The sequence below is a fragment of the Peromyscus eremicus genome, chromosome 9 (assembly GCF_949786415.1).
Source record: "Peromyscus eremicus chromosome 9, PerEre_H2_v1, whole genome shotgun sequence".
Lineage (NCBI taxonomy): Eukaryota > Metazoa > Chordata > Mammalia > Rodentia > Cricetidae > Peromyscus > Peromyscus eremicus.
Window position 1 is genome coordinate 83,748,358 of NC_081425.1, and position 25,592 is coordinate 83,773,949.

Sequence of the window (25,592 nt, forward strand, 5' to 3'; positions counted from 1 at the left end):
AGATGCGTTTCCACCATGGTAGAATCAATGGTGTAGCCCCCAACATAAACCTACTCAGCACGTGAGCTTCTGGAAGAACTGCAAATGGAGCCTAGACCCCAAGAAGAGGCAGAAACAGTACCCTTTGCTGCTATGGGAGGGAGGTTGGAGGCAAGCATCCCAGAAGGATGCCTAGGGGAGGTATCCATGGGCCTGCTATCAGAATCAGAGCATGGAGGGTTGGGGACGGAAGGGACAGGATTCTAGGCTATAGGAACAGTAGGCAAAGGTCAGGAAATAAGAGAATGGGTGCAGGACCTTAGAGAACCTGTAAGTCCATCCTGGATTGGAGCAAGTAACCAGGTGTCTAGCTGGGGTATGAGAACCCATCATCCATCAGTGCCTGGCCTCAGGCCTCTGGCCCACCTTGACCCAAACTCCTGCCTCCAGGGCTGAGTATGAGTGCTTCCAAATTGAGCTGTCTAAGAACTACGGCATGTCCGAGTGGCGTGAAGATGTCAAGAAGGTCCTGCTCAAGGCTGGCCTGCAGAACCTACCCATCACCTTCCTGTTCTCAGACACCCAGGTGCAACCGCCACAGCAGTGGGCAGGCAGGGTTCGGGGCGGGCTGAACCGAGTGTCCCCAAGTGGGGTCCCGTAAGTGGTCAGTCCTATATGCTCAACTCCCTATACATCCGCACCAGGTGGGATTACGATTGGATTGGTCAAGAGAGGAAGCAAACCCAGTGTCTCGGGGCTCAGGGGAGCATAAAGAAGCACCTTGGTACTATAGCACACCACTCACAGGCCAATGGCTTCCTACCTTAAGGACCACACGTTGGTTCCTGAGGTACAGGGGACCCATAGCTCCAGTTTTGGAGACATAATGCCTCTTTCCAGGTCTCTGAGTAGAGAGCTCACAAGACAAACAGTGCAGCACTTCAACCTGGCTGGCAGTATAGGTTGTGTCGGGAGACCGAGGCTCCAAGATATTGCCCCAACTCCAGACAAGTCCCTCCCCTCCTAGACCTGTCCAACCCCTTCATACAGTCAAGGAAGTGAGGTTTCCTTCTAACACAGGCTGGATGCCTCTGTCAGTTGCCATGGTTTCTTCCTGTGGGTAAAATAAGGCCTAGAGGAAAGCTGGAAGGGGATCAGGAAGAAAGATGCCACGACACCACCCAGGACCCGGGGGCCTGCCACAGCCCATAGGTTATATTCAGAGTTTCCACAATGGGGAAGATCTGAGTACAAGTCCAGGACTTATGTGACCACTTGAGTGACGTCAGCCTAGGTCTATATATGGGGCTGTTACAAAGGTCCAGGAAGACTGTTCATGGAATGTGATACACAGGGTCTTCTGTAAAGGCTTAGCTCCTACCCCTTGTCCTTCTCCAGATCAAAAATGAGTCTTTCCTAGAGGATATTAACAACGTCCTGAACTCAGGTGACATCCCCAACCTCTACAGTGCGGATGAGCAAGATCAGATTGTCAACACCATGAGGCCCTACATACAGGAACAGGGCCTGCAGCCAACCAAAGCCAACCTCATGGCTGCCTATACTGGACGTGTGCGCAACAACATCCACATGGTGCTGTGCATGAGGTACACACAGTTATCACCAGGCCACACTGGGGCCTCGGGGGTCATGGACGGTACTTCTGAAATGAAAGGTGGCCCCAGGCCTGGCCACTATGCCATTTAGACCAAACTTCTAGGCTGGTTTGTCAGCTATGGCATGGGGCTATAGACAGGCTCTGAGTCCTGAGCACGTACATACGTACGTCAGTGTCCATAGGTCTTACGTGGATCCTTCTCCCTCAGTCCCATTGGAGAGATCTTCCGAGCTCGCCTGAGGCAGTTCCCCTCCCTTGTCAACTGCTGTACCATTGACTGGTTTAATGAGTGGCCGGCAGAGGCCCTGCAATCCGTGGCCACCATGTTCCTGAACGAGATCCCAGAACTGGAATCTTCCCAGGAAGTAATTCAAGGGCTGGTAGGTATCTTGGTGAGAAGCAGTCTCTTGGGGAGGAATGTCTCACTTTAGGTAGAGGCTTAAGGTCACTGAGGCAAAACTTTGGTGAGATGGCATTACCTGTCCATGCCTCATTTTTCCCATCTGTGAAATGAGGCCGCAAATCATATGGTGACCTAGTGTTCTACAAATGGCTAGCATTCCTCTTTCTTCCAAGAGCCCCCTGACCCCTCTTTAGAGACCACAGACAGGCTAAGCCAGAGTTGTCTGCTTCGGTCTCAGAGAACTAAGACGAACCCAGCATTTCCCTGTCGCAGGCCCAGCCTCAAGGGACACCTTCAGAGTCTTAGGGCTTTCAGAGAGAGGCAGCTGGGGGGCTGCGGCAAGGGCTCTGGGCCACAGCTGGAAGACACCTGGGCCCACGTCCAAGGCCAGCTCTGTTCTTGGGCTTTTCATCTGCAGAAAGGATTACCTCGACCGGGAGGTTGCGAGGATCTTAGGAAACAGTAAATATGAGGTGTAGAAGTTCTGCTACAGCCCTCTCCTCAGGACCAAGACACAGCGCCTTTGTGGGTTCCTGGCACCTGGTCCTTGCGGAAGTGCCGCAAACACCCACGGTCTCTCCTTCCACAGATTCAGGTCTGCGTATATATCCACCAGTCTGTGGCCACCAAATGTATCGAGTACCTGGCAGAGCTGGCCCGCCACAACTATGTGACTCCCAAGAGCTATCTGGAGCTGCTCAATATTTTCTCTATCCTCATTGCGCAGAAGAAAATGGAACTGAAGACTGCCAAAAACCGCATGAAGAGTGGCCTTGACAAGGTAGGCCTGAGAAAGGCCTTTCAAGATCATGGCTAGCTCCCAGTGGTTCCAGCTGCCGGGTCGCAGCAGTCTTTGATGCCAAGGGGACCCAGCATTTCAGACTAGAGCCCAAAGTGCCGCAAAGGGTGACTTCCTTCTCAGTGAAAGAATAGAAATTAACAATGAAGGGAAAGGGCAAAAATAGCTTCTCAGGGAGTGAGGCATCCTCCTCCAGTGATCACCAAGCAACCTGGGGGCCATGAATGACGGCGGCAATCCAGCAGGGCCAACTCCTCAGAACCCTACAGACTTGGCCTCTCTCTGGGCCCTGTAAGACCTGTGGTTTTGTTTTGTTTGCTCCCCCCACTCCCCCTCTTCCCCCCCCCTCCCCTAACTCAGCTGTTGCGTACCTCTGAGGATGTGGCCAAGATGCAGGAGGAGCTGGAGATTATGCGCCCCCTGCTGGAAGAGGCTGCCAAGGACACCATGCTCACTATGGAGCAGATCAAGGTTGGGGTGCCCACCTCCTCCCTGATCCCGTCTGAGGATCTAAACATCTCAAAACATCAAATAGCTAGCCCCTGGCCTTCACAAGTCCTTCAGCCTTGGTGTACTTAGTTTTCCTCGTTCACAGTTGTCCACTTACTTGACAGATACTTAGGCAGAACTGTTAATACTTTAAGCCAGGCACTCCCCAGGCAGCGGTCCTACAGAGAGCAAGGCAGATGAATCCAAACAGGCCAGGCGATGCTGATGATCACAACTCAGACTGAGTGGAAGGACCCCCACAGGCAGATTCTGCACAGAATCAGGGTTTACAGTTAAGGGCCCAATCCTCCCAGCACACACCACCATTATTAGCACGACAGCTTTTCTGCCAGCATCCAAGTGTCCTGCTCTATAGAGTCAGGGTATTACAAAATGTTCTCTGAAGAAATGGGGGTGTGCATCTTTGCATCATGTACGGATGGCCGTGTGGGCCTACAGGGCTGGAACGCCCAAACCTAGAAACTCCTAAGCACTGTTCTGTAATATGGAAGGAACTCCTGACCTTCCCAGGTCTCTACCACCTATTGCAACTAAGAGGGAAAAGGCGGACATCTCAGCCCTCAGAAAGGGGAGGATGATGTTCCTATCCTTGCCACTGGCCACTAACTGTCTCCCATCCCCAGGTGGACACGGCCATAGCTGAGGAGACCCGGAAATCAGTGCAGGCAGAGGAGATTAAGGCCAATGAGAAGGCCAGCAAGGCCCAAGCTATTGCTGATGATGCTCAGAAGGATCTGGACGAGGCACTGCCGGCTCTGGATGCAGCCCTGGCCAGCCTTCGGAACCTCAACAAGAATGATGTGACAGAGGTGGGCAGCCAGACATCTCACACTCACTAGCCTATCCCTTTCTGGTGTCCTCTTAGGTCCTGATGGTGTCCCCAAGCCCACCCTCTGCACATCTTTTGGTGACTGTGTACCAATAAGTGAGGGCGGAATGAGGGTCAGCTACTAGCTTCTTGTTCCACTTTCCTTGTGCCGCCCCCAGGAAGTCCCAAGGCTCTAGGACCTATGGCAGTAAAGACTTGGTTGGTGGGACCCACCTTGCCCATGGGTAGGACCTTCCCCACCTACACCTCTCGACATGGCCCACAGGTGCGCGCCATGCAGCGCCCACCCCCGGGAGTGAAGCTGGTCATAGAAGCTGTGTGCATCATGAAGGGCATCAAGCCCAAGAAGGTACCTGGAGAGAAGCCAGGCTCCAAAGTGGATGACTACTGGGAGCCAGGCAAAGGGCTGCTGCAAGACCCAGGCCGCTTCCTTGAAAGCCTCTTCAAGTTTGACAAGGTACCTATGCAAAGCTTATGGGTAAGCCAGTGGGTAGGGCACAGCAGGGTGGAACTGGAGGAGTACCTGTCACACCAGTGTCTGCAGGTGCTGTGACACATGCCCCTGGGGGACATAGAGGCATCTGGGACCATGGGACATAGAGCCATGCCCCCAGCCCCACCCCAAGAAGCTGTCAGGTGGGATGACAGCCTCCCCTTCCCCAACAGATGTCTAGTGAGGAAACTGGGACCAGGGCAGGTTCCTATGCCTACAGGATGTCAGCCACAGTCACTCCAAGGCTCCATGGCCTGGATATCCCCACCCCCACTGGTCCTAGTCAAGAGGTTCACCTCCTGTTCTGTATTATCTCCCTCCCTGAGCTTCAGCTCCCTCTGGCTGTCTCTAGGTCCTCTGTACATCTATCCATTTGGGATTTTCAGGGTCCATGGGTATCTGCTCTCTTGGCCTGTGCCATGGTTAGGTCATCCTAGAGCCCACAACCCCTTCAGCGAACCCCTGTCCGGTCCAGAAGTCCACTGAATGCCAGTTGCCTGGCCTACATGGGCTACCCCCTGCCATCACAGTATCCCAGCAACTGGACACCCTCAGGGCTTCCTTAGCCTTCCTCCTGTTCCATTAGATGAGAAACGAGAGATCTGCAGGCCCAGAGACACCCTTCTCTCTCAGAGAGGCTCCCAACCCAGGAGGGCTCACAGCCTGAGCTCTGATTCCCTCAGCTCTGACCTCTGAGAGCCTGCTAACAGCTCAGTTCCCAGGCCCATCACCAACAAAGGCGGGACAGAGCATGGGCGTGGGAGGCTCTCCGGCACCTGAGATGTGAGGAAGCAGTGTCCTGAGAGCCATGATTTCCTCCCCAGGACAACATTGGGGAGGCAGTTATCAAGGCCATCCAGCCGTACATTGACAACGAGGAGTTCCAGCCAGCCGCCATTGCCAAGGTGTCCAAGGCCTGCACATCGATCTGCCAGTGGGTGCGCGCCATGCACAAGTACCACTTTGTAGCCAAGGCCGTGGAGCCCAAACGGGTGAGGACTCTTCAGAGCTAGCGGGGGGCCAGCTCCCCAACTCAGGCACTGGCTACGAGCATGGCCCTCTTTCTGCCTGCAGCAAGCCTTACGGGAAGCCCAGGATGACCTGGAAGTGACACAGAGGATCCTAGAAGAGGCAAAGCAGCACCTGCGTGAAGTGGAAGATGGCATCGCCACCATGCAGGCCAAGTACCGGGAGTGTGTTGCCAAGAAGGAAGAGCTGGAGATGAAGTGTGAGCAGTGTGAGCAGCGCCTGGGCCGAGCTGACAAGGTACATGCCCCTCTTCCACAGAGCACACAGGCAGGCCCACCAGGAAGAAAAGGACTAGGTGATGTAGGACAGTTATGGGTTGGCTCTCCCCATCCCCTTCTTAGCAACTGATGGACAGGAGGCCTCAGCCCAGCCTCCCAGAGTCCACTCCACAAGACTGCTTTTACAGCTCATCAATGGACTATCAGATGAAAAGGTTCGCTGGCAGGAGACTGTGGAGAACCTGGAGAACATGCTTGACAACATCTCTGGTGATGTGCTGGTGGCTGCTGGCTTTGTGGCCTACCTGGGCCCCTTCACGGTAAAGAGCCCCCCACCCTAGCCCTGATCAGATTCATCCCACAAAGAGACCCTCCTTTGAGGCCTTACCTCTGTGAGGGCAACCTTTGGAGTGCCTCTCCTTCCCTTCCTCGCGTAGCATGCAGATGCTGAGCAGGTCCATAGCTGTGCACACAAGTCAGAAGAGCCCCCCTTGAGAGTTTGAAATGGCTCGCACATGCGCCAGACACTGCTCTAATGCCTCGTTGTGTGTCCCGTTAATCCTCACGGCCATCTTTTGGGAAGACATTGCAGGCATGACAGCTTTCCTAGACAAGGGTCCATGGTGTGTGGATCCAAGCAGGTCTGGAGTGTCTGTAACGTCTAGCTCTACATCTGAGCTTTGACTTCTGCACACCTTCACTGAGCAGTGTTGTGGCTTGAGGTGAGGAGGACACTGCGGGTCTGGTGCGGTGGCCGTAACTTTTACGTCTCTCCAGGGCCAGTACCGCACCACACTCTATGACCAGTGGGTCAAGCAGCTCACGGTTCACCACGTCCCGCACACCTCCAAGCCCACACTGATTGCAACACTGGGAAACCCCGTGAAGATCCGTTCCTGGCAGGTGACTATCTGGAGATGGCAGGGTGTGCTTCTGGCTGGGCCCAGAGCCTCCTGCCTCCTTTCCACTCCCTTTTCCCAAGCCCAACTCGTGGACGCCTCCTCCCGGCCCTCCTGGGTGCAGCAAGAGGGTGGTGAGAGAAAAAGAGGAAAGAACAGGCCAGGTGTGTCACAGGTGCTAGCAGCTGCAGGGTGTTTGGGGGTGAGGTTGGTTCTGGCCATCCTGGAACTCGCTCTGTGACCAGCCTAGCCTCCAACTCACAGAGATCCACCTGTCTCAGCATCCCGAGTGCTGGAATTAAAGGTGTGCACCACCACTACCTGGCTATGGTAGAGGTTTCTAAAGAAAGAAAGAAAGAAAGAAAGAAAGAGAGAGAGAGAGAGAGAGAGAGAGAGAGAGAGAGAGAGAGAGAAAGAGAGAAAGAAAGAAAGAAAGAAAGAAAGAAAGAAAGAAAGAAAGAAAGAAAGAAAGAAAGAAAGAAAAAGAAAGAAAGAAAAAGAAAGAGAAAGAAAGGAAGGAAGGAAGGAAGGAAGGAAGGAAGGAAGGAAGGAAGGAAGGAAGGAAGTCATGTCTAAGCTAAGCCCAAAAGGCAAAGAGAGAGGCCAAGCATGGGCAAATGCAAAAAGGGCCAATGGGACAGGGGTACCATGGAGGTGATGTCACTAAGCAAGTATGTAGAGGGCACATGGACAGAAAGGCCCAGCAAAGGAGGAGCAGAAGAGAGTCCTGGAGATAGGACCTCACCCACACTGCCACCTGTATCCCTCAAGTTCCCCATCCAAAACATACAACAAAGCAAACAAAAATCCAGAACAGAGTTGAGAGTAGCTAATGTCCCAGCCCGCTGTGCTCACATGAGAACCCTGACTCAGCATGGTGTCTGCTGCCTACAGATCGCTGGCCTCCCCAATGACACTCTGTCAGTGGAGAATGGGGTCATCAATCAGTACTCCCAGCGTTGGACCCACTTCATTGACCCTCAGAGTCAGGCTAACAAGTGGATCAAGAACATGGTAAGCAGATCCCCTAATGCTGCCTCCTCGGGCAGGCTCAGCCAATGCTAGGGAAGCGACTGAGCCTTGGGCTGGCTCTAAGCTCCCATAACCCCACCTTCTTCCCCTGCAGGAGAAAGACAATGGGCTGGATGTGTTCAAGCTGAATGACCGTGACTTCCTGCGCAGCATGGAGAACGCTATCCGCTTCGGCAAGCCATGCCTTCTAGAGAATGTGGGTGAGGAGCTGGATCCCGCACTGGAGCCTGTACTGCTCAAGCAGGTAGGTCTGTCGAGGAAGGGGAAGCTAAGGACTAGAGGCCTGCGCAGGGAGCCATCCACACGCCAACCACAGTGCCCGCCCATCCTGCCTACCACAGACTTACAAGCAGCAAGGGAATACGGTGCTGAAGTTGGGAGACACAGTGATCCCCTACCATGAGGACTTCAGGATGTACATTACCACCAAACTGCCCAACCCTCACTATACGCCAGAGATTTCCACCAAACTCACTCTCATCAACTTTACATTGTCACCCAGGTAAGCCTCCACCCAGGCCATCCCTAAGCTGCAGGACTCAAGAGGTCTGTCTTTCCTGCTTAGCAGCCCCATCAGCTTCCTCCCAGGTACTCTGGCATCCCAAGGTTTTCCAGACCCTCCACTGGTCCCTCTTACTTCATTTCCACCTAACAGTATTCCTCATTCCCCCCTACACACACACACACACACACACACACACACACACACACACACACACACATACACACACACTGGCCTGCTACATACTAAAACCTCCATTTGAGTAGCTACAAGCAGTGGGAAACAGACACTCTGAAGCCTTCTCTTACTTGATCATTCATAGCCCCCTTTGCCAAAGAAGAACTCAGGATCTAGCTGGCCGACCCCTGCTATTCAAGGTCTCACTGACAGCCATTGGTTTGAAAGCAGCCCTGCACCAGTCCCACAGACTGAGGCTGACAGTGGTAGTGGTGCTGGGCTCTTGATAGCTAAGTGTGGGCTAACGCTGACCCCTGGAGTTCCCCAGGTGTTATAAGCGTGGTCTTCCACCCCGGTAGTGGCCTAGAGGACCAGCTACTGGGCCAGGTAGTGGCCGAGGAACGACCTGATCTAGAAGAGGCCAAGAACCAGCTGATTGTCAGTAATGCCAAGATGCGCCAAGAGCTAAAGGACATTGAAGACCAGATACTGTACCGTCTCAGTTCCTCCGAGGGTAACCCTGTAGATGACATGGAACTTATCAAGGTGCTAGAGGCTTCCAAGATGAAGGCTGCCGAGATCCAGGTTGGGAACTGCCTTCCCACCAACCTGACCCCCCCACACTTGCCCCTCCCCCAGCCCTGCTTCAATCTACCTTCACCTACTGCTCTCTGCAGCCCCCCTGAACCTAACACCTTGCCTTTGCCCCTCTCTCCAGGCTAAGGTCAGGATTGCAGAGCAGACAGAGAAGGACATTGACCTCACACGCATGGAATACATCCCTGTGGCTGTCCGCACCCAGATCCTCTTCTTCTGTGTGTCAGACCTGGCTAATGTGGACCCCATGTACCAGTACTCCCTCGAGTGGTTCCTCAACATCTTCCTCTCAGGCATCGCCAACTCAGAGAGGGCAGGTAGCTCTGGCACACTGGCACAACAGGCCCACTCGGAAGTGGATGGGACGCTTATGGGCACATTTCTATGGTGGAGCACACATATGAGCCCTCGTCTCTGTCCACTCTCACATCATACACTCATGACACCGAAGAAGACGTCCCCTCCCACCCCTCCCCTACTTAGAGCCCCTTTACTGGAAACACTAGCTGTCCAGGGAGATGCACAGACTACCCTGATAGCTGCTGGGAGTCTTTCGAGGATGGGCTAGACCCTGAGATTATCTCTTCCATTTCCCCATGCTCTGCCACCACTTCTCCTACCCTGCAGACAACCTGAAGAAGCGCATCAGCAACATCAACCGCTACCTAACCTACAGCCTCTACAGCAATGTCTGCCGCAGCCTCTTCGAGAAGCACAAACTGATGTTCGCCTTCCTGCTCTGCGTCCGTATTATGATGAATGAGGGCAAGATCAACCAGGTGCAGAAGCAGGCAGACGGCTCAGGGACTGTCTGTCTGGGGGTGACCCCACTGTGGGCCTGAGAGCACAGCATAGGTATTATGGGAAAGCCAGGAATAAGGGCATAGCACAATTAAAGGGGACAGAGGTCTTTGGAAGCACAATTCCTTGCTTAAACACACCAGGGATCTCTGGGTTATATGGCCTAAATGAAGCTATGAACACAGGTCTTCTAAGAGCCTTAAACGTGCTGCTGAGCAGAGAATGTCCCCAGAGACAAACTGTCCTGAGCCTCCCATACTAGTTTAGTCAGGAGCTTCCATGGACCTCATGTCCAAGAAAGGGCAGAAGAGTAGACACTCGGCCGGGTGGTGGTGGTGGCGGCGGCGGCGGCGGCGGCGGCGGCGGCGGCGGCGGCGGCGGCGGCGCACGCCTTTAATCCCAGCACTCGGGAGGCAGAGGCAGGCAGATCTTTGTGAGTTCGAGGCCAGCCTGGGCTACAGAGTGAGATCCAGGAAAGGCACAAAGCTACACAGAGAAACCCTGTCTTGTAAAACCAAAAAAAAAAAAAAAAGAGTAGACACTAAGAGTAACCCAGTTTCTCAGGTGAGGTACCTACAGACACAAAGGAGCTGTCTACAGGGTGTAGGCACCAACTTGACCTGTACTCTGCTAGGCTGAGTGGCGCTACCTCCTGTCTGGAGGCTCCATCCAAACCATGACTGAAAACCCTGCACCAGACTGGCTATCGGACCGAGCCTGGCGAGACATCTTGGCACTTTCAAACCTGCCAGCCTTTACCCTGTTCCCATCTGGCTTTGTGAAGCACCTCTCAGAATTCCGGGTCATCTTTGACAGCATGGAGCCTCACCGGTGAGCTGGATCTCAGACTATGCTACTAGGAACACAAGAGAAGACCCCAGGAACAGGCTTGCCCAGAGGCCTTCTCTGAAAGATTACCTAGCACTGCCCTGCATCTATGGCCAAGCCTCCCTGTGCTTCTGGCCCTGTTCTCTTGGGAAACCCCACCCCTTCTGGCAAAGTCCCTGGGCCAGTGGTTTCCCATGGGCTGGCTCTCAGGGAGATGTGGGCTTTGTTGCAGGGAACTCTTGCCTGGCATGTGGAACACATACCTGGATGAGTTCCAGAAACTGCTTGTTCTCCGTTGCCTGCGTGGGGACAAGGTTACTAATGCCATGCAGGACTTTGTGGCCAACCACCTGGAACCCCGTTTCATTGAGCCCCAGGCAAGTGCTGGTCTCCAGGCAGAGCTGGTATCCTGGGTCTCCAGGACATGGCTGCCTTGAGGACTACCTTTCAGCCCTGTCCAGGCTAGAACTCTTGAACAGGGACAGTCTAGGATCTAGAAGGCCCTTCTGGAACTGCTCCAGGAACCTCAGGAGCCTGAGCCCTTGCCCTTGCCCTTGCCCTGAACCCTGTCTCTCACCAGCCCCATCTGGTCTCAGCATCTCTCCCTGTCCTTCCAGACAGCCAACCTGTCTGTGGTGTTCAAAGAGTCCAACTCCACAACACCGCTCATATTTGTACTGTCACCCGGCACGGACCCTGCCGCTGACCTCTACAAGTTTGCAGAAGAAATGAAGTTCTCCAAGAAGCTCTCTGCCATCTCCCTGGGCCAGGGCCAGGTAAGGGTAAGGCAGGGAAGAGGGAGTAGGCTGGGGAGGATGAGCAGCTGTCCCCACTCAATGTTCCCGTCCTACAGGGCCCTCGGGCAGAAGCCATGATGCGCAGCTCCATAGAGAGGGGCAAGTGGGTCTTCTTTCAGAACTGCCACTTGGCACCAAGCTGGATGCCAGCCCTGGAGCGTCTCATCGAGCACATCAATCCTGACAAGGTGTGCCATGCTGCCTGTCATTGGGTCCTTCTCAGTGAAAGGAGTAATTAAACCACCCACCAAGGACTGAGGGTGCTTAAAAGAAATAGTCCCACAAAGCTTGCAGTCCAAACCCAGATACATAGCCTATGTACCACGATGCAACTACATTATTCTGGACTGTTGCTGTTGTTGTTTGTTTGTTTGTTTGTTTGTTTTTCAAGACAGGGTTTCTCTGTGTAACAGCCTTGGCTGTCCTGGAACTCACTCTGTAGCCCAGGCTGCCCTCGAACTCAGAGAGCCCCCTGCCTCTGCCTCCCAAGTGCTGGGATTAAAGGCGTGGGCCACCACCACCTGGCTATTCTAGATTATTAACTGGATTACTGGCCCTCCAAACTGCTGAGTCTCAGGAGGTTGGTGACCTCCCTAAGGCTACCCAGCACAGACTGGTGACCCTAGGATTTGCCAAGCTCTGTTCTTAGCCAGTTGTCCACATAGCCGTAGATCCTAACCAACTCAGGGAAGGAGTAAGTCAGAGGGTGAGGGTGAGTTTCTGGATAAGAAGGAACCTAAGCCAAGGTCTTTGTGCTCATGAGGTGCTATGGCCACCAGGTACATCGGGACTTCCGCCTGTGGCTCACCAGCCTCCCCAGCAACAAGTTCCCAGTGTCCATCCTGCAAAACGGCTCCAAAATGACTATTGAACCACCACGTGGTGTCAAAGCCAACCTGCTGAAGTCCTACAACAGCCTCAGTGATGACTTCCTCCACTCCTGTCAAAAGGTGAGGCACCAGCTGGAGAGAAGATGGCTCAGTGGTTAAGACCACTGGTTGCTCTTCCAGAGAACTTAGTTCAATTCCCAGCATCCACATCAGGCAGTTTTCAGTGACCTGGGACTCCAGCTTCATGAGGATCTCATACCTCTGGCCTCTGTGAGCAACAGCACTCATGTGCACATACCCACATACTCATACACATAACTAAAAATAATTTTTAATGTTTTAAGTGAGGTACATTCTAAGTTCCCACCTACCTATTCCATCCCTTCCTCTTATGATCCTACCCCTTTCTGTCCTGCAGGTAGTGGAGTTCAAGTCCCTGCTGCTATCTCTGTGCTTGTTCCATGGGAATGCCCTTGAACGCCGTAAATTTGGGCCCCTGGGCTTCAACATCCCCTATGAGTTCACAGATGGAGACCTGCGCATCTGCATCAGCCAGCTCAAGATGTTCCTAGATGAATATGATGATATCCCGTATAAGGTAGGCAGGAGGCAGGCTGGGGGCCACTGACTTGGGCACCTGTAATAGGGACCTTTTCTCACCTACCACATAGGTTCTCAAGTACACAGCTGGAGAGATCAACTATGGCGGCCGTGTCACTGACGACTGGGACCGCCGCTGTGTCATGAACATCCTAGAAGATTTCTACAACCCTGCTGTGCTCTCTTCTGAGCACAGCTACAGCGACTCTGGCATCTATCACCAGATCCCACCCACCTATGATCTCAATGTGAGTCCACAGAGGGCGCCAGAGGGGTTCCTGGAGTCCCATGGCACCTTGATGCAGAGGACAGTAGAAAGTAGGTGCCCTCCAGAACACCTCTCTAATGAAAATCCCATCCTACAGCAAGGAACAGTCAGTCACATCCAGTGGAGGCCAGCTTCTGTGAGGGGAGGTAAACCCTGCCTCACCCATCCCAAGTATCACTCGGTGTTATGGGACTAGGTGTGGGGGTAGGGACACTCTCTGAAGACATATTTCTAGGGTAAAGGAGGAAGCAGCCTGGACTGAGGCTAGGTTGGGTGAGTGCCAGTACCTGTGGCAAGAGGGAGCATGTTAGGTTTGAGCAGCTGGAGAGACAAGGAGAGGGATGGCAGTAAATGGCCGAGAGGAAAGCAATAGCCATGATCTGCAGCATCACAGAGACCACTTCAGTTCTAGAAACAACAGGAAGGTGAACTGGGAAGGGAGGCCTTGACTTGGAAGGCTGGAGAGCAAGCCAAGGCCTTCAGTTTGAGCCTTCTTGCTTCCTAGGGCTATCTCTCCTACATCAAGAGCCTTCCACTCAATGATATGCCTGAGATCTTCGGTCTGCATGACAATGCCAACATCACCTTTGCCCAGAATGAGACTTTCGCCCTATTCAGTGCCATCCTCCAGCTGCAGCCCAAATCATCCTCTGTGGGCGGCCAGAGCCGGGAGGAGGTGGGTAGTAGTAGAGGGAGAGGGTCAAGGTCTGGGCAAGGCCAGGCTGCCCCATCGTGCCTGCACCTGTGGACAGAACTCTTGAAGTAAAATCCTGCCGTGGCTAGGGGTAGCCAGCCTCCTCCCATCTTTTTGTCCCTACAGTTAGTAGAAGATGTGGCTCAGGACATTCTGCTCCAGATCCCTGAGCCTGTTGAGTTGCAAGAAGTGATAAACAAATACCCTGTGCTGTATGAGGAGTCAATGAACACAGTGCTGGTACAAGAGGTCATTAGGTAATTTCTTGCCACACTTTTGCCAACCCAGTCAGGGGCCACTGTGCTATAAATGACAACAGGTGCTATTCACCAGCTGTCATGCTAAGTACTAAACATCTGTCTTCTAATTCAACTGCTTATTTCCATTTTATAGAGGAATAAACAGAGGCCCCAAGAAGGTTGACTGTTTTAAATCACATATTTACTAAGGGCCAGAGCTGGGATTGTACCCAGAATGCCTCACCCGGTTCTGCAGTTAGCTTGTCTGTCATGTCTGTGGTCCCAGAGGGAAGGGCATAGGTACTGCCACAGATCCCCAGCCCACTAATACCTTGCCACTGCCCCCACAGGTACAACAAGCTCCTAGTGGTGATCACACAGACACTTAGTGACATGCTCAAGGCACTCAAGGGGCTAGTGGTAATGTCCTTAGAGCTGGAGCTGATGTCCACCAGCCTGTACAACAACACTGTGCCCGAGCTTTGGAATTCCAAGGCCTACCCATCACTCAAGCCACTGGCTTCATGGATCATGGACCTGCTGCAGCGCCTGAACTTCGTGGAGTGCTGGATCAAAGATGGCATTCCACCTGTCTTCTGGATCAGCGGCTTCTTCTTCCCTCAGGCTTTCCTAACGGGCACTCTGCAGAACTTCGCCCGAAAGTTCATCATCTCTATCGACACTATCACTTTTGACTTCAAGGTCTGAACACAGGTTGGGGGAGGGATGCATTGTGGCCATAATTACCTAAAAGTTGGAGCGATACTGAATAGGAGGTGAAAAGACCCAGGCCAGGAGCCCCAGAGTTATTCAGAGGGGCAGGGCAGACTACAGGCCACAGATTAAAATGGCAGATAGGTGATGAGCAGGCAGCAGCTTTCAGGAGGGAATTGGTGCCTCCTGATGCAAATCTTAACCTTGCTTCCAATGTGGGTGCCCATGTGCCCAACACAGGTGATGTCCAGGACACCGTCAGAAATTGAGGAAAGGCCTGAAATAGGGTGCTATATCCATGGACTGTTCCTGGAAGGTGCTCGCTGGGACCCATTGGATTTCCAGCTGGCTGAGTCACGGCCCAAAGAGCTGTATACAGAGATGGCTGTTATCTGGCTTTTGCCAGTAGCCAATCGAAAGATTGAAAACCAGGACTTCTATCTGTGCCCCATCTACAAGACTCTGACCCGTGCTGGTAAGGCAAACTGAGGCAGGCCCTCTACACTATAGGTGGAAGTCTAGTCAGTTTACATGGATACAGGCTAGCTGCTCAGGAAAGCTGATGGAGGTTTGGGCCAGTCCAGAGCCCAGTGCAAGTCAGTGTTTAGGGCCTTAATTCCTTGCCTGCTCGCCTGCCTCCTTAGTAATCTATCGTGCATCCTAGGAGCCTACGGGCCCCATCTTCCACGGGGGCTCAGAGGAAGAACTGAGGCCAAACCAGGGACCAGTCAGTGCTGGGCTCAACAGGGAATGAGATGGGTGGTAGCACTTCATCCTCAGGGCCGTAACTCTAGGCAGGCCTGAGCCTTGGTCCCATCAAGTCACCATGGAGCCTTTAGGGCCCTGGTCAAGTCTGTCAAACTCACTGTTTATGTTTATGCTCCTCCCCCTAATCCAGCCCTTCTCTAGTGGTGACAGGGTGTAACCTAACCGTCCCTCTTTCTTGCCTGCTTCAGGAACATTATCAACCACAGGCCACTCAACCAACTACGTCATTGCTGTGGAGATCCCCACCGACCGGCCTCAGCGACACTGGATAAAGCGTGGTGTGGCCCTCATCTGTGCCCTGGATTACTAGACCCTGTTAGAAGGGCCAAGGTCATTAAAAGTTTTCCAGAAAGTCCTGCTGTGCCTTGGCTGTGTACACGGCCCCATCTACAGGACCACTGTAGGGGGAAAGGGGTAGATATAACAGTCTCAGTAGAGAATAGTCAGTAAGGGAAAGGGGGTCAGAGGCAGCTCTGGCCTGCCGTACCTACCCAAATGCAGTAAGGGATGAGACATGCAACCTCTCAGGTCCCAGTGCCCCTCAAAGAAGAATTCACCAGGCAGATCTATAGGCAGCCTTGCCTTGATCCAGGGCTCCAGAACCTTTTCAGGTTCAAAGCCATTAGACCTGGTGAAAGCCAAGCATTCTCACCTCTGTATACCTTGTCCACAGCCCATCTGAAACATTCCCCTCAGTTTAGGCCCTGAATCCCATCCCAGGCCTACCATCACAACCAATCATTTCTGGCCCAGGAATACATACTGCCTTGCTATCAACAGAGCTTTGGGCCAGAGACTAGTCTCTCATTCCACCACAGCCCAGCCTACAGACCTCAAGACAGCAAGCAGAGGATCATTTATTAGCACAGTTTTATTCACTCACTTATCCAATATTTACAGAACAAGAGGGGTAAGATGGCTGCACCATCTCCCCACAGTTACTATGTACAGATAAAGGGCCTGCTTGGATCACCTAACTCTAGCAGAGGGCACAGAACTGTTTGGGGCTGGAGCTTGAAGCAGCGCTGTGCTTACTACCCCTTGTCATCAAGCCCTCTGGGAACACAGGCGTTCTAACTCATCTTGACCCTGTCCCCTACCCTGAGTACCTTGCAAGAGGCCAAGGAAGCTGGTACAGTAGGGAGAATTGAGTGGTACCAGCTTCGTTCAAGCAGCCCTGTCTCTGATATCCATAAAAGGAGGGAGACATGGTAATACTGAGGGGCTGGGTAGAGGCTCCTCTGAGCCCCAGAGACAGAGATTAGGAGCCCAAGGTAGGCCCATAGCCAGGGCCACAACACTGAAGGCAAAGAGCCCCAGAACCTTGCTTTGACAGCATTAGCAAGTCTGGATGGAAGTAGAGTCTGCATGCCACTGGGACAATTCAACACTTCTCTCCACTATAGCTGTGGGACCCCGGTAGGCTGGGCGTCCTACTAGGACGCCCCATGCCCATTCCAGCTCAGCAGCCAGGTCCCTGAGTTTGGCGCTCTCCCAAGAGGAATAAAGAGTAGGCCAAGCTTCCTCACAAGGACAGGCTAGTAGCTGGGGCTAGAGCACCAGGGCCAATGCCTTCTCAATTTCCCAGCTGGGACCCTGGTGTCATCCCCAGCAGGATGACAGCTGCTGGGAGAGAAAGCAGAGTCAGGAAGCTGGCCATGATAATACAGTGGCAAGAAGGGCAAGAGCCCAAAAAAACAGACTTCTCCAATAGGTAAAATGTATATCCTGCTGTCCAGGCAACAAGGCCAGGTCCTGCTGCTGCTCCATAGATGGTAGTGGAGGCCACAGCACCCTCCAGTTCCAACTGCTGCTTCCTGAGCATTATGGGGCTGACTTGCCCCTACCAGGCCACAGAGTATAATGCAGGACATACAGCTTATTCCCACTCCCAGGGCCTGAGCTCTGGCTGAACTATTCAGTAATACTAGGAAAAGAAGAGTGGGACAGGGAGAGGCCCTGATGAGGGCCTTGCGGCAAGAGAGGCTGCAGAATCAGGGCCAGAGGTCCTCACTGGCGTTTGGCCTTGTAGGGGCGAGAGCGTTTCCGCCGGTCAGGCTTCCGCTGCTTGTGAAGCCGCCCAATGCTGACCCCTTGGCGGCGCCGCACCGAGATGTTCTGTTCCACTAGGTTGGCCAGCATACCTGTATAAAGCAGAAACTCCTTAGTAGGTGGCTGGCTTCCAGGTTCCTTGTCTGACCAGCCTCAGAAGAATTCTTGGAGGGGTGTGCGTGAGGAGTTTGGGGGACATGACCCTCAGCAAGTAGGACGATGAAGACATTATAGGAACCCCTCACCTTCCTGAGCCAGCATGGATATGAAGGTACAGATAAACTCATCATAGTTGTGGGTCCTCCGCTGGTCATCAATCTGTAGGAAAGAAGGCACATGAGGACACTAGAGCTCATCTTCTCAGAGTAACTGTCCTTGGGAGAGGGCAGAGGAACAGACAGTAGAGGGATCACCCACCTTGAACTTCTTCCTCTTCTCCACCTCCTCCTTGAGACAAGCCTCGTAGTTTGCAATCTCCGCTTCCACACACTTCAGTAGTGCTAGCAGCTCCTGCCAGAACCCAACGTTATGTATCTTTGGGGTCTGACTAGCCCCAAAGCTCCATTACCAAAAAGCAGCTAGAAGCAAGGGTGAACAGCCATAGTCCATGGGGCTACTGAGGCCAACCAACCCAGAAAGGCTATCAGGCACCTGGCTCTAGCCACCAACTTTCACAACAAAATTCCAATCAAGAACCACCCAATACCAGCCAGGTGTGGTGGCTCACGCCTTTAATCACGGCAAGCGGATCTCTATGAGTTCAAGGCCAGCCTGGTCTACAAATCAAGTTCCAGGACAGCAAGAGCTCCTCCTAGAGAAATTCTGTCTCAAAAAACCAAAAAAGAAGCCAATACCCAGGGAGTAAGGCCCTGGGTCTTTCCCTCTGCTAGGAAAAGAAAACTGAAAGAGACTCACCTTAGGTGAATACTTCTCTCCACTCAAGGGCTCACTGGACCTGTTCATGCCAGACTTGTCTCTGCTATCTGTGGCTTCCACATGCTCCTTCTCCTCTAGGCTGCTGGACCCCTGGTTGCCTTGGCTTGATCTGGTAGAAGGTGAGGAACCCTTTCCACCCTCTGGGAGAGGACATAAAAAGATGCATCAGAGTCCATGATACTTTGTCGTCACCTGGCCACCTCCCTCCCCTTCTCCTCGGGTGCACCAAGTGGTCAGTGAGGCAGCCCAAGGCCCACCTGTGAGTGCCAGGGGACTCAGTACACCATCTTCAGCAAGGTGCAACAGGCCTGTGCTAATGACAGGAGCCAGGTCACGGACAGCACGGTTGTAGCGCATGCAGTCAACACGCAGAATGCTGTCATCTTCTCCAAAAAGCACCTTGGAGATGTGAGAGGTGACAGGGCTGGAGGGCCGTGTTGGGTTGGCCGAGCGGATGGGCGAGCGCAAGGGCGAGTTGAAAGCACTGCCAATCTCAGAGGCTGTGTCTGTGCTCTCATTGCTGGGGGTGGGTGAAGGCTGCGAGTGGGTGGGCACAGCCACAGCTGGACTCCCAGCCCCACTGCTGGTCTTGATGGACAGAGGAATCGACAGGTCTTTCTGAGACTCCTGGAGCTTCTCAGTTAAGACATTGATGGTGTTGGGCTGCAGCACTGACAGCTGCCCATCTGAAGAATTGCTCAACGATCCCGGCTTCCCTGTCCCCTTCCGCTTGTATCTGTGGGGTCCAATAAGAGGTAAAAAGAGGGAATGGGCCAGGTGACCACACCCAGCAGTATGGCTCAAATATATCCTCTTCTGCCCAAGCCAACCTGGAAGCTCCTTACACTTGGTCCAAGCAATCTGACCAGCGATGGCCCCCTAAGTGCCAGTGTAGACAGGTGATCTCAGAGGACCCGCTCTACTCTAGCTACCTCACCTCTAGCCTTCCAATGCTACATCCTCCAACCAAACTGCCGTCCTACTCAATGAATCATGGCTCCAACCTCTTCTCCTACCCAACTCCTGGAGGTCCCGCTGAAAGATCACCTAACAAGACATGTCTTGATTCACAGTAAGATGCTTACCTCCCCCTAAACCCACAAGTTCCTGAAGACTTGGGGTTGGCCCCTCAGGGCAGTCCCCTCCAAAGCCTTGCAGTCTCTAAGTGCCTCATATTCTCTGTCTGTGGAAATGCCTTCTCAGATTCAGGGTGGAATACTCAGAACAGGACCTGGGGCTCCCAAAGCTTTTCAGAGTTGGGACTGACCTGATGGCAGAGCTGGTGTTTTGCACATCCTCCTCCTCATCCTCATAGTCATCCTCATCATCAGAGTACTGTTGGGGTGGTCGGACCGGAACTCGGCTGCGGCCCACACCTGCCGCCAGATCTTCTTCCTCCTAGGGCAGACAAGAACAGTAATGAGGAGGGCTACAGAATGGCATTGCAGCTAGGGAGGAAGGTAACCTGGCTCTCGGTTGTGCAAAGCGCTTCTGAAAGAAACAGAACGCCCTGCCACATGCTTCTGTGTTACCAGGAGAAACCATCCCATACAGAACCAAGGAGTATGCCCAAATGTAAAGCCCCTAAAATGGCTTTAAAGCCAAAGGAGCTCTCTTGGCTACCTTAAGGGCATGCTATTGTACTATGGTGGGGCCTAAGGGTATTAGAGGAGACTAGTCATCAATGCCCAAGCAGAGTCAAAGAAGAACACTGTGGACCCAACACTGTGGCCTCTGCCAAGGTGCTTCCATCTTACCTGCATAGGGGATTTGGCATAATTGTGATTGTCTAGAAAGGCTGGCAGCCGCTGGACAATAGGAGCAGGGTTTGGGGGAACCCCATTGAGGCTCCCTGGAGGTTTCACCACCAGCTTAGATTTGCTGGGAGGACTGTGGGTCGGAACTTGTGGGCATGAACCAGCCACCTCCTCTGCACCATCTGAGACAAGGCAGAGTTTAGACAGGACATTCAGTTTGATCCTTAAGAAAAGCCTACAGTCTCCCCAATCCTACAGTTGTTTGGGGGGGGAGGGGCAAGAAAGGCAGCCTATAGAGAAAATAACAAGTGGGGAAGGGGTGGGCAATACAGAGGGACAGGAGTCCAAGGTCATGGTAGTCCCTGACAGATGTCGTTTTTGGAGAGGAAAGCTTCAGGTACTGGGATTTCAGACCTCCTGCTCAAGCCCCTGCACCACTGCCCAAGTACCTTCTAGAGTGCTTGGGCCTCCCATGTCAAACTACCCTAGATGGCTGAGGCCTCAAGTACCTGTGTGAGTGCACTCTGAGGCCGCTGGGGCCCTGCCTGCCTCCAGCCCGATGGGGGACTTGCTGCTTGCTGGCTTGGTCTCCTCAGGCAGTTGTGACTCTTGAGATTTGTGGGTCTGAATCAGCTCCGGCTGTGTTACTCTAATCAGCTTAAAACAGAACTCAAAGCTTAGAGGAGAAGGGGTAGAACCAGGTTTCCACGTTAGACAGCTAAGGGCCCTGACCCTACTCATTCATTTATTTAATGGAAAACAAAAAGGCCAAACCACAGCTGCTTTTTAGAAGCTTCCTACCCTAAGTTTTGCCACCCTTACAAAGGAAGCAAAGGAAAGAAATGGTCAGTTAAAACCTGGATCTGTAAGACAGTGATTTGGGAATCAGAGATAGATGCTACAGTGTAGGAGAGACGGGGGTGGTTGGGTTGCCATGGCCAGGTAGGAGGCCCACCTACCTGCTGCAGGGCCTCCAGGACTGTTTGTCGGTTCACCTTCAATACATGCAGCCTGGCCTCATACTTGATCCTACGGTCAGGCACCACAGCCATCAGGTTGAAGCGGATGTCATGGTATGGCTCCCTGTAGTCACAGTGACAGCCATCAGAGCAATCCCCACCCAAGCCCTACTGCCTGATTGAGGCAAGTATCTTGTAGTTGTAGGCAGGTACAGGCCTCACTCCAATAGGCAGGCAGCAGCCAGCCACATACCCAGAAATCTGAGCTGTACCTTTCCATGAACTACGAGGGGCCTGTCAGGAAGTGAGTCAGCACACCTGTGCTACCCAGGCCCCCCTGCTCCCCAAAGGCTTGCCCCTCCTTGAGCCCAGCCCAGAGCAGGCCACAGGCAACTCGGGCAGGAAGGCAAGAAGTTAGAAGCCCAAGACCCAGGCCTGATCTTGCCAGATACACCATGTGGTCTTACAATTTACAGATCATCTGGCTTCTCTCTTTCCCGCCCAAAGGAGACATAGTTCCAGAAGGAAACAGGGCAAACTGAGGGTCCTTACCCTGCAGTAGCAAGGCCGATTCGTTCCATGATGACCCGTCGAGCTTTATCTGTCCACTCCTCATCCTCTCCCCAGGGCCCTAGGGGAGAACAAGATGAGGAATCAGCTGGTGGGAAACCCTGAGATGGGGTGACCAGGGAAAAGAAGGAAAACAGATTAGTGTGGCTGAGCCAAGTCCAAGCTGGTCACATAACTCGGTGCTACTGAGTCTCACGAACTTAAGGGCCCTGAGACCCAGGTAACTAGAAGGAAGCATGACAAATCCAGCAGGCCCCTCCCATAGGATGCCTACCATGATCAATAGGGTAGACTTTCAAGCCATCCAACTCAAAGAGCCGCCCTGTGATAGGCACATAGCTGACAAAGTGGAATGCCTCCATGGTCCGCACTGCACTGAGACCATTCTGCTTCTCCGGAAGGTGACGTGGTTCTGGCCTGGAAAAGGACAAAGTCAGAGACATCCTCCACCACCCTTATCCCATATCAGCAACCACAGCTCTCACCTACCTGGCATGGCTATTATGTGCCTTGGCCAGCTCAGGAGCATTGCCAATTGCATATCCTTTGCTCTAAGAAGAAAATAAGACTATGTAAGAACAGATTCTTTTTTTTTTTTTTTTGCTTTTCCGAGACAGGGTTTCTCTGTGTGGTTTTGGTGCCTGTCCTAGATCTCGCTCTGTAGACCAGGCTGGCCTCGAACTTACAAAGATCTGCCTGCCTCTGCCTCCCAAGTGCTGGGATTAAAGGCGTGCGCCACCACCCCCACCCCCTGGCAAGAACAGATTCTTAGGTGAGCCTCTGGGTAAGAGCAGAGTTCCAGAGAGCAGGCTTAGAGGCGTTCCAGGAACCTCAAACTTTCCTACAGGGCTAGCGGTGGCAGATAAGAAGAGCACAGACCTCCCAAAGGGATGGGCCATGCTGGCTTTGCACAGTAATCAGTGGCTACTGGGGAGCAACACAGCCTGCTACAAAAGTCACAAGAGAAAAGGTTCGGACATCGGTGACTTAAGTCTCCTCCTTCTCTACTTCTATCATCTCCTTTCTTAAAACAGCGAAGCCTAAATCAACCACCTTCCACATTCTTTACGAATCAAATAGATGTTAACTATCATTTGAAAAAGAGAAGACCAAACAGTACCAAATATCATGTGGTAGCATTAACAACGGCTCTAGGATCAGATGTGTCCAGCCAGCTGTGAGCCGTGATTTAAGGCAAGCAGCATACCTCTGGACTGAAGCCTTTGGTGAAGTCCTTCATTCGACTCAGGGTGGGCCCCAGATCCACACTGCTGCAATTCAGAAGCACGCTCAGCAAGGCATGAGTGGCACAAGAGTTGGGAATCAGCTGTCAATCAAAAACAGTCACTCATATACCCTTCACATATCCTTTACCCCACGCTTCCCCAAGCCCACATTCACTGAGAAGACTGAAAAAAAGGTCAACAACCTTCACCAGTTTCCTTTGTCTTGCTCAGTCTTTACTCATGTAACACAGACCAACTAAGTCCCAAGAATCTAGGGACATGGAGAATATCCTGAGATACTACCCTACTCTAAAGGTATTCCCTTTAATGAGAGAGCTAGGTTCTGTCTGCCGTGGGTTCTTGCACTCTCTTGGGACCAGTCTAGCTCTTCTCCCTGCTTCCCCCACTGTCACTTTCCAGGCAAAACCACTAACAACCAAAAACAAAACATAACATCCTGCCCTTCCAACAAGCTCAGAACTCAGCAGACCTGGTGGGCAAAGAACATGTTATTCACAATATCATCATCAATCACAGACGTATCATCCACCAATGTAGAAACCTTTCGGCGGGACCTGCGTTCTTCGATCCATTTGAACAGGAAGATAAATCCATAAACAGGCCTAGAGAAAGAAGAGGCAGATGACAATCAGCACCCCCGTCTCTCTCTCCGTATCTTCTGCACTGGAGTGCTATTGCTCTGAGCCCGTCACTCTTACCAATACTGTGCCCAACATGGCTCTGAGACCTCACACCCAGAAGCCTATCACAGGCAATCAAGTGTGAGCTTGATACTCTGAAACTCCACTCAGCCTCATGAAGTCTAGGCAAGAGAAGAAGGAAATCTGGAACTGGTGGCCCAGGATGGAGCAAGGTGAAAACACAATACAAGGCCCAAAGTTCTGATGAGTAAGTATCCATTCTCACTATGGACCGCAGCCTCAAGCCCTAAAACTAGGGACACACATCAACTCCTGAACCAGTCCCTTCATTTCCAGGAAATGAAAGCAGACTTCTTGGATCATTACTGTTAACAGGTTCCTCTATTTCACAGATCACCAAAACAAGAACCTGAGTTTAGGTACCTGAAAGGGGCCTTGTCACACCAACCAATCAATAAAGGACAACTCTTGTTTAGTTTTGTTGAGACACGGCCTCACTATGTAGCTCAGGCTGGCCTCAAACTCAGATATGCCTGCCTCTGTCTTCCAAGCCCTGGGATTGAAGGGACATACCACCCCTCCTGGTCAGGACAAATTTTGTGTGGTGATGAAAGGCACAGCTCACGTGGTTATGCAATTAACGGATTATACATTTACAAAAAAGGCACTGTGCAGCCAGAGGCTTCTCACTGCGAAACCAGAAAAGGCAGCTGAACTGTACTCCAAGAGTGGTTAGGGTTAAAAGGTGGACTACTACCTCCTAAGGGGAAACGCAGAGGCAAAGACTGGGAATAAAAAAATAATAGTTCAGCCGGCGGTGGTGGCGCATGCCTTTAATCCCAGCACTCGGGAGGCAGAGCCAGGCGGATCTCTGTGAGTTCGAGGCCAGCCTGGTCTACAGAGTGAGTTCCAGGAAAGGCGCAAAGCTACACAGAGAAACCCTGTCTCGAAAAACCAAAAAAAAAAAAAAAAAAAAACAAAACAAAACAAAACAAAAAAAAACAAAAAATAGTCCAAGGAGGGAACCCACAAAGAGTGAAGCTTTCTTAGGTGACATTTTATACAACTTGGATCTTCTAACACTGCCTCCCTTGAAGGGGTACCATCCCTTGCCCTTCCCCAGCCCCCCGGAGGCAAGGGCCCAGCCACTCACCCCTGGCATTTACTCTGAAGATCGTAGATCTCCTCCACCTGCACCCCTTTGACACCTATGATCAGGAAAGAAGAAGTCGGCAGGGCAGCCCCCCCAGGCTCTGCAGCGAGAACTCAGGGAGCACCCCTACACACACACACACACACACACACACACACACACACACACACACACACACACACACACACACACACACACACACACCCCAACAGCCAGGTCCCAAAGGTTAGGGGCGGCTCTTACCGAAATCTTCCACCAGGAGGGTGAAGAGGCCTGGGTGGGACGACAAGAGGAGGAGGGATTGTCAGGCAGGCGCGTCCGGGACCCATCCGGCCTCCCCAGCCCCCGGCCCGCCGGGGCCCCTCCGTACCCGGGTCACTCTCCAGCTCCAGCCAGCCCTTATTCATCTTCCCACGGGGCGGCCCCTCAGCGCCATGTCCAGGCCCTGCCAACCCCGCGCCGCTCCCGAAGGGAGCGCCCACCGCCCTCGGGGCTCCTCAGCCCCACACAGACAACGGGCCGCGTCGCGTCACTGGCCCGCGCCGGGAGGGGGGGGTGTAGAACGTCATCATCCCGCGACGACTCCGGCCCGGGGCCTGACTTCCGCCCGCAGACCTGCAGGGAGGCGGGCTCGCGCACGCAGGGAGGCTGGG

At 52.9% G+C, this 25,592-nt stretch overlaps 2 protein-coding genes across 2 annotated transcripts in view; one reads left to right on the forward strand and one right to left on the reverse strand.

The window, feature by feature from the left end:
• The window catches only part of Dnah1 (dynein axonemal heavy chain 1), a 63,245-nt gene extending 47,266 nt beyond the window's left edge, over nt 1–15,979 (forward strand). The window contains exons 51-79 of the mRNA XM_059273912.1: nt 430–565; nt 1,378–1,586; nt 1,806–1,977; nt 2,590–2,781; nt 3,160–3,270; nt 3,933–4,118; nt 4,404–4,595; nt 5,456–5,623; nt 5,706–5,897; nt 6,067–6,198; nt 6,656–6,781; nt 7,672–7,791; nt 7,904–8,053; nt 8,151–8,311; nt 8,848–9,073; nt 9,207–9,402; nt 9,713–9,864; nt 10,521–10,717; nt 10,947–11,091; nt 11,332–11,490; nt 11,568–11,699; nt 12,291–12,461; nt 12,760–12,939; nt 13,013–13,189; nt 13,715–13,885; nt 14,030–14,160; nt 14,493–14,844; nt 15,097–15,331; nt 15,813–15,979. Coding sequence (XP_059129895.1) covers nt 430–565; nt 1,378–1,586; nt 1,806–1,977; nt 2,590–2,781; nt 3,160–3,270; nt 3,933–4,118; nt 4,404–4,595; nt 5,456–5,623; nt 5,706–5,897; nt 6,067–6,198; nt 6,656–6,781; nt 7,672–7,791; nt 7,904–8,053; nt 8,151–8,311; nt 8,848–9,073; nt 9,207–9,402; nt 9,713–9,864; nt 10,521–10,717; nt 10,947–11,091; nt 11,332–11,490; nt 11,568–11,699; nt 12,291–12,461; nt 12,760–12,939; nt 13,013–13,189; nt 13,715–13,885; nt 14,030–14,160; nt 14,493–14,844; nt 15,097–15,331; nt 15,813–15,934 — 4,993 coding nt within the window. The 3' untranslated portion in view covers nt 15,935–15,979. The remainder of the gene's footprint in view (nt 1–429; nt 566–1,377; nt 1,587–1,805; nt 1,978–2,589; nt 2,782–3,159; nt 3,271–3,932; nt 4,119–4,403; nt 4,596–5,455; nt 5,624–5,705; nt 5,898–6,066; nt 6,199–6,655; nt 6,782–7,671; nt 7,792–7,903; nt 8,054–8,150; nt 8,312–8,847; nt 9,074–9,206; nt 9,403–9,712; nt 9,865–10,520; nt 10,718–10,946; nt 11,092–11,331; nt 11,491–11,567; nt 11,700–12,290; nt 12,462–12,759; nt 12,940–13,012; nt 13,190–13,714; nt 13,886–14,029; nt 14,161–14,492; nt 14,845–15,096; nt 15,332–15,812) is intronic.
• A 498-nt stretch (nt 15,980–16,477) lies between these two features.
• Nucleotides 16,478–25,489, reverse strand: Bap1 (BRCA1 associated protein 1). The gene is made up of 17 exons (XM_059273913.1): nt 25,310–25,489; nt 25,183–25,212; nt 24,940–24,994; nt 23,615–23,747; nt 23,106–23,225; nt 22,388–22,449; nt 22,173–22,315; nt 21,881–21,959; nt 21,329–21,452; nt 20,879–21,026; nt 20,370–20,551; nt 19,880–20,010; nt 18,870–19,348; nt 18,592–18,752; nt 18,094–18,186; nt 17,922–17,994; nt 16,478–17,768 (listed from the first exon to the last, which is right to left on the reverse strand). Exons 1-17 carry the CDS (start codon nt 25,344–25,346, stop codon nt 17,635–17,637), a joined length of 2,184 nt encoding a protein of 727 aa, XP_059129896.1. The 5' UTR covers nt 25,347–25,489; the 3' UTR covers nt 16,478–17,634.
• Between the last annotated feature and the right edge of the window lie 103 nt (nt 25,490–25,592).

Coding starts and splice junctions, on each gene's coding strand:
- Bap1 (XM_059273913.1), bottom strand. CDS start 25,346: ATGAATAAGGGCTGGCTGGAGCTGGAGAGTGACCCGG. Junction 21,453..21,880: donor ATCGGCCTTGCTACTGCAGG/GTAAGGACCCTC, acceptor CTGTGACTACAG/GGAGCCATACCATGACATCC. Junction 18,187..18,591: donor GAGAGAAGTATTCACCTAAG/GTGAGTCTCTTT, acceptor GGGTTCTGGCAG/GAGCTGCTAGCACTACTGAA.